At 44.9% G+C, this 7,500-nt stretch overlaps 1 protein-coding gene across 1 annotated transcript in view; it reads left to right on the top strand.

The window, feature by feature from the left end:
* The window catches only part of LOC138864468 (uncharacterized), a 24,160-nt gene that overhangs the window by 4,506 nt on the left and 12,154 nt on the right, over positions 1–7,500 (top strand). The window contains exons 2-3 of the mRNA XM_070131600.1: positions 1–151; positions 210–408. The exon at positions 1–151 is cut by the window's left edge and continues 875 nt beyond it. Coding sequence (XP_069987701.1) covers positions 1–151; positions 210–408 — 350 coding nt within the window. The remainder of the gene's footprint in view (positions 152–209; positions 409–7,500) is intronic.

Here is a 7,500-nt window from a genome sequence, read left to right as displayed (position 1 = left end):
CACCACCTTCTCCCAACATCCCCACCACCTTTCCTCCAACACCACCCCACACCTTCTCCAACATCCCCACCACCTTCTCCAACACCCCCACCACCTCCACCACCAAAACCCCCACCTTCTCCAACAGCAACACCCCCACCTTTCTCCAACAGTTCCCACCTCCTCCAACAGCCCCACCACCTCCAACACACCCCGCCTTCTCCCAACAGTCCCACCACCTCCAACAGCCCCACCTTCTCCAACACCACCCCCACCTTCTCCAACACCAACCCCACCACCTCCAACCCCACCACCCCCACCTTCTCCAACACCAACCCCACCACCCCCACCAACACCCCCACCTTCTCCAACACCCCCACCACCTCCAAAAGCCCCACCTTCTCCAACACCAGCGCCATCTGGACGGCGGTCAGCGAGTGAGATCAGGCGCTTGCTCTAATTACCTGTGAGGAAATCTGAGGAAGCAGATTTCCTCATTAGAGCAGGACAGATTACCTGCTTCCTTCTCTGCTTAGTCGCTCACACATCCTTATACCTGTCTTATTTCTGCTTAATAGATTTTTCTTTTTCTTCTTTCTTTCTTTTTTTTCTTTTTGTTATCATTATTACTTTTTTGTGTTTGCGTTTTCATAAGGTTCTTTCCGATCTGTTTATCGGGTCTTTCTCGTGGGTTATCTTATCTTATGTGTTATCTCTATTCTTACTCTCTCTTTCGTTTCGTATTTTTTTTCTATCATATCTCTTACGTTTTGAGTTTTCTTCTTCTTCTTCTTCATTCTCACCATCTTCTTCTTCTTCCTCACATCTTCTTTCTTCTTCTTTTCCCTCCTCCTCCTCCTCCTCCTTCGCTTCTTCCTCTCTCTTTAAGTGTCTATTCATCACATTTCTCCTTCCTTTCGCTCACGAAGATGGTGAACAAGAAGAAAGAGAACCAAGGAGACAGCGAAGGAATATTAAACAATTTTGTCGTGATAATTAAGACAATTAATTCCCTCTTTTTTTCTCTTTTTTTATTTCTCTCTTTCTTTATCTATTTATCAATTCCCACGTGACTCATATCGAGGAGATGAGGTCACCGAAGCACCGGGGTATTGGCGAAGGCTGTGGGTATGTTGGGGTTTGTCTGTGTTTGTCTGATTAGAGGTCTATGTTGGTGGTTGTTCCTCGTGTTTTGTTTGGTATGTTGGTGTTGGTGTTGGTGTTTTTTGTTGGGTATATTGTTGTGGATTTTATTTGGAATGTTGGCGTTGCTTTTTGTTTGGTATGTTGGTACTGCTTTTTTTATATGTTGGTGTAGATTTTGTTAGGTATGTTGGTGTTGGTGTTTTTTGTTGGGTATGTTGGTGTTGTTTTTGTTTGGTGTGTTGGTGTTGTCTCTCAGTCAGTTTTTCTTGTCTATGTTGGTGATGAGGTCTATCCCTCTCGTCTTTTATTTGGTATGTTGGGTGTTTGTCTGTATCTGATTATATACCTATGTTGGTGATAATCCTCTTTCTTCGTATGTTGTCGCTTACTGTTTGTAACTAATCATAAATTCATGTTGATGGTTTCTCCTCGTCGCTTCGTCTCTGTCAGCTGATGTGATTTGTCTATGTCAGCTTGCTAATTTAAGTTCATTTCCTCTATGTTTTTTTCCTATCTGTGTATGTTGTCACCAGTTTACATCTGATTTTTAATTCATGTTGCTGATTTCGCTTCCTTTTCCCGCATGTGTTATGCTGTCGTCCGTTATCTGTCTGTATCAGATTATCAAATTATGCTGCTGATTTCCGATCTTCTTTCCACATGTGCTATGCTGTCATCCGTTTTCTGTCTATATCAGATTATGTGTTATGTTGTCGTCCGTTATCTGTCTGTATCAGATTATCAAATTATGCTGCTGATGATTTCCCCTCCTCTTTCCACATGTGTTATGCTGTCATCCGTTTTTTGTCTATATCAGATTATGTGTTATGTTGTCGTCCGTTATCTGTCAGATTATCAAATTATGCTGTTGATTTCCCCTCCTCTTTCCACATGTGTTATGCTGTCATCCGTTTTCTGTCTATATCAGATTATGTGTTATGTTGTCGTCCGTTATCTGTCAGATTATCAAATTATGCTACTGATTTCCCCTCCTCTTTCCCCGTGTGTTATGTTGTCATCCGTTTTCTGTCTATCTCAGATTATGTGTTATGCTGTCGTCCGTTATCTGCCTGTATCAGATTATCAAATTATGCTGATTTCCCCTCCTCTTTCCACATGTGCTATGCTGTCATCCGTTTTCTGTCTATATCAGATTATGTGTTATGTTGTCGTCCGTTATCTGTCTGTATCAGATTATCAAATTATGCTGCTGATGATTTCCCCTCCTCTTTCCACATGTGTTATGCTGTCATCCGTTTTCTGTCTTTATCCGATAATCTATGTTGCTGGTTTTCCGATTTTCCCCGTCTATGTTGCGGGTGGGATGGCTTGCGAAATTCACAGGGGAGGGGAAGGGGCCTGAGGGAATCCGCGAAATTGTTTTGATAGACTTTCATAGAGCGAAGGAGTTTTGTTTGATCTGTTGAGCTATAGGCACTCTGGGTGAATAACAAAAAAAATATATAAAACGTTATTGTCTTTTGTTGTTCTATTCTTCACTCCCTTCCCCAATTTTCTGCCTATATATGTGCACTCACTCACACACACACACACACACACACACACACACACACACACACACACACACACACACACACACACACACACACACACACACACACACACACACACACACACACACCTGATCTCTGTCTTCTACTGTTCTGTTTTATCATTATCATTATTATTTTCTCTTATCCTCCCTTCAAATAGCCTACATGTCAACCAAGCATTAAATCGCGTAACTAATTCATGTTTTAAGAAGAAAATGAAGAAATCAACAACAAAAACAACAACGACGACGAAAAGAACAACAAATAACATAGGCCTATATTACAACCAAACCTAAAAATACGTAACTAATTCATATTTTAAGAAAACAAAAGAGAGAGCTTACTGTACACACGCTCTGACAGTGACACTCGACGCACCTGCAAAAGAGAGAGAGAGAAAATGTCAATTATACTTCCGGTTCATCAAAAATGGCATTTAATTACAGATTACATTAAAAAGCGAGGTAAACATTGATGATGAGGGGGGTAAAAATCGTAATTTTGAGAGAGAGAGAGAGAGAGAGAGAGAGAGAGAGAGAGAGAGAGAGAGAGAGTGGGAGTGGGAGTGGGAGTGAGAGTGAGAGTGAGAGTGAGAGTGGGAGAGTGAGAGTGAGAGTGAGAGAGAGAGAGAGAGAAGAGTGAGAGAGAGAGAGAAGAGTGAGAGAGAGAGAGAGAGAAAAGGAGAGAGAGAAGGAGGGAGTAAGAAAGGGAAAGAGGGGGAGAGGGGAGATAGATAGACAGATAAATAGATAGATACATAGATAGAGAAAAAAGAAAACGAATCAAAAGACTAAAAAAGAACAAACAAAAAAGATAGAAAAAAGGACAAATAACCACACACCAAAAAAAAAAAAAAACATGAGTACAGACAAAAAAAATCCCGATGCCTCATTCACCCCCCCCCCCCCCGTCACCGCACACTTAGATCTGTAATAAAAAACACGAGAAACGACGGAAATAAAACACACACCACGTGGAGAGGGGAGGAAACGTGAGGGAAGAGAGGGGAGGAGAGGGGAGGGTGTATGGAGGGGAAGGAGAGAGGAGGAAAAGTGGAGAGGGTGAGAAGAGAGAGGAGGAGAAGTGGGGAAGAGGAGGAGGGGAGGAAAGTTGGGAGGAGGAAAGAGAGGGGGTGGGAGTATGGAGGGGAAGGAGAGAGGAGGAAAAGGGGTAGGAAGGGTGAGAAAGAGAGAGGAGGAGAAGTGGGGGAAGAGGAGGAGAGGAGGAAGAGTTGGGAGGGGGAGGAGAAGGGAGGGAGTATGGAGGAAGGGAGGAGAGAGAGGAAAAGTGGGGGAAGAGTGAGGACAGCAGAGGTGAAAACAGAAAGGGGAAGAAAAGGGAGGAAAAATGAAGAAGGAAAGGAGAGTAGGAAAAGTGAAGAAGATGAGAAGAGAAATTAGAGAAGGAAAAGTAGACGGGAAGAGGGAAGTTAGGAGAGGAAAGCAGAGAAAAGGGGGCGGGGCTAGACGGGAATATCATCACACCCAGCAGCCAATCACAAGACGCGGCTGTCAATACGGTTCACCAATCAGATCACACCAATCAAGAGCCTCGAATTCCCCCCCCCCTCCCCCCCTTGTAATCATAGTAGACAAGGGTGGGGGAGGAGGGAAGGGAGGAGAGGAGGTATTACAGTTCATGGGGAAGGGAAGAGGGGGAGGGGAGAGGGCGATGTGGGAGGCAGAAAGGGTGGGTTATAGGGAAGGGGAGAGGGAGGGAGGAGAGAGGGGAGTGAGCGGGAGGTATTACAGTTCATGGGGGAAGGGGGGGGGGGGGGGGGGGAGTAGAGGGGAGAAGGGGAGGTGTTACGGGTTATAGGGAAGGGGAAAGGGAGGGAGGAGAGATTGGGGGGAGGGGGAGGCGTTACGGGTTATGGGGAAGGGAAGAGGTAATAGGAGCAGGGGGGGGGGGGGTTGAGGGAGGGAATGCTATAATTCTTCAATCACTATGTATGAGTTCTGTTGCTCGGGTTCATCAACCGTTTCGTATAATGAAGCTGCTTCGCTATACGGTTTAGGGAGTTTTGATTTTAATTGATATTCATGTCTGTCTGTCTGTTTGGTTGTTTGTTTGTTTGTCTGTCTGTTTGTTTGTCTGTTTGTCTGTCTGTCTGTCTGTTTGTCTGTCTGTGAGTCTGTGGGTCTGCCTGTCTCTCTTGGCGTCTGTGTACACATCTACCTATCAGGCTTTTTATCGTTTATACAAACACACACACACACACAAAGTAAACACACACACGCACGCACACACACACAATGTAAACACACACACACACACACGCACACACACACACACACACGCACACATACACACACGCAAACACAAACAAACAAACAACCACAAACAAAAACACATATAAACACAAACAAAATCATAGACACAAACAAACACGCACACAACCTACACACCCCTTCCAACCCTCATACTCACCCACCCCCACCCTCGCACCGCCACGCACGCACGCACACACACACACACACACACACACACGCACACACACACACGCACACACACACACACACAAACACAAACAAACAAAAGCACACACAAACAAACAAAAACACATACACATAAACAAATACGCACACAATCTCCCCACCCTCGCACCGCCACGCACACCACGCACACACGCACATACACACACGCACACACAGACGTCCAGGCGACACTCGATCAATGAAGAATATTGATCTTGTATGAACACAGGTTCTTGTAAGCAGCGACGGAGACATACAGGCATCTCTCTCGTCTTTTCGCTACGTCTCTTTCCATTTCTCGTTCTTCTTCTGTTATTCGCTTAGTTTTTTTCTTTCTTTCATTCGTGTTCTTTCTTCTCTTTTTTTTCTTGTGGTTTTGTCTGTCTTTTTTTTTTTGTATTTGTCTTGTCTTGTTTAGTTTTTTGATCTTGTTTTTTCGTTTTCATTTTTCTTCTGTTTTTTGTTTGGTCTTCTCTCTTCCTTGGTTTATTCTATTTTCTCTATTCTCCTTGTTATTTACTTATGTTTTTTCTCTCTTTTGTGTTTTCATTTTTCCTATTATAATTATTTTAGCATTTTCTTCTATCTCTATTTACAGAGTTGTCTTCTTTTACAAGCTACTTCCCTTTCTTCTATTCGTTCCTTTCTATTTCTCTTCGTCTTGATTTCTCACTTTATTTCATTTTTTTTCTGTTATTATTTATTTTTTTCCCCTTCGTCGCCTCTTCCCTTTCCGTTCCTCTTCTCTTCCTCTTTCTCGCCTTATTTCCCATTCCCCTATCCTCCTTTATTCCTATCCCTCCGCTTCCACGCCGTTATTTCTCCTATACTCTTTTTCACACCTTTCTCTACTCTCCTTTTCTTACCCCTATTCTATCCCCTGTACCTATTCTCTCCCCAAAGTTTTCTTTAGTCTATCCTCTTCTCCCTTCTCTCCTTCCCTTCCCCTTTCCTTTAAATCCATCCTTCTTCCCTTCTTCCTCCTCCCTTTTTCCTCTCCTCCTCTTCCCGTCCCTTTCCATTCTCTCCCCCTTTCCTCTCCTCCTCCTTCTATTCCCCTTCCTTGTCTTCTTCCTAATCCCCTTGATTCTCTTCCTCCTATTCCTCTTCCATCTCTTCTTCCTATTCCCCTTCCTTCTCTTCTTCCTATTCCCCTTCCTTCTCTTCTTCCTATTCCCCTTCCTTCTCTTATTCCTATTCCCCTTCCTTCTCTTCTTCCTATTCCCCTTCCTTCTCTTCTTCCAAACTTCTCCCCTCCTGTCTCCTTTCCATCCTCCCTTTCCTTTCTCCTTTCTTCCCTTCCCACTCATAACCCTTCCCCTTTCTTCCCTTCTCTTCCTCTAACCCTTCATCCCTTCCCCTTCCCTTCCTTTCCCTTTCTCCAACCCTTTCCTTCCCTCCCATCCTTTCCTTCCCCTTCCCTTCCCTCCCATCCTTTCCCTTCCTTCCCTCCCTCCTTTCCCCTCCCCTTCCCTTTCTCCCCCTCTTCCCCTCCCCTTCCCTTTCTGCCCTCTCCTCCTCCCCTTCCCTTTCTCCCCCTCTTCTCCCCTCTCCTCCCTTCTCCCCTTCCGTTCATCACATACAATCTACTATTCATCATCCCGGCACGAGACCAGTATTGGAATGTCAGTTCGTATTGGACTTTTTTCTTTTTCTTTTTTTTGAGTTGATTTGGAAATGCGATGTTTCTTTTTTTTCTTCCCTCTTTCTTCGTGTTTTTTCTGTCTCTGTCTCTGTATCACTCTCTGTCTCTGTCTTTCTTTTTTTCTTTCTTCCTTTCTTTCTTTCTCTCTCTCTCCCTCTCTCCCTTTTTTTAAAGGTGGGTAGATTAAAAATTCGATAAGCCGTCAGTAGAATCTTCTTCCCTCTCCTCCTCACCTCTTCTTCCTCTTTTTCTTCTTTCACTTCCTCCTCCACCTCTCCTCCCCCACCTGTTCTCCTCCTCCACCTCCTCCTACCTATTCCTCCCCCCACCTCCTCTACTTCCCCTCTCCCCACCTCCACCTCCTCCTCCTCCACCCTCCTCCTCCTCCTCCTCCTCCTCCTTCTCCTCCTCCTCCTCCTCCTCCTCCTCCTCCTCCTCCTCCCCCACCTCCATCTCCTCCACCTCCTCCACCTCCTCCTCCTTTCCCTTCCCAATACCCACTTCCTCTCACATTTCACAGTCGCGTCATACATCCATCCCCTCATCTTCCTCATCCCAAAACGTTTATCTCATCGCGGTTCTCTCATGCAACCTGTCACAGCAACTTTGCAACATCCGTCACGGCGGGAAACGGATTCGGACGCAGTAGCAGGAACAGCGGCAGACAGCGCCATCTGTTGCCGATTTTTTTCCTTAGGGG

This window comes from Penaeus vannamei, chromosome 16 (genome assembly GCF_042767895.1).
Source record: "Penaeus vannamei isolate JL-2024 chromosome 16, ASM4276789v1, whole genome shotgun sequence".
NCBI classification, from domain to species: domain Eukaryota; kingdom Metazoa; phylum Arthropoda; class Malacostraca; order Decapoda; family Penaeidae; genus Penaeus; species Penaeus vannamei.
This window is presented reverse-complemented; position numbering and strand designations above follow the sequence as displayed.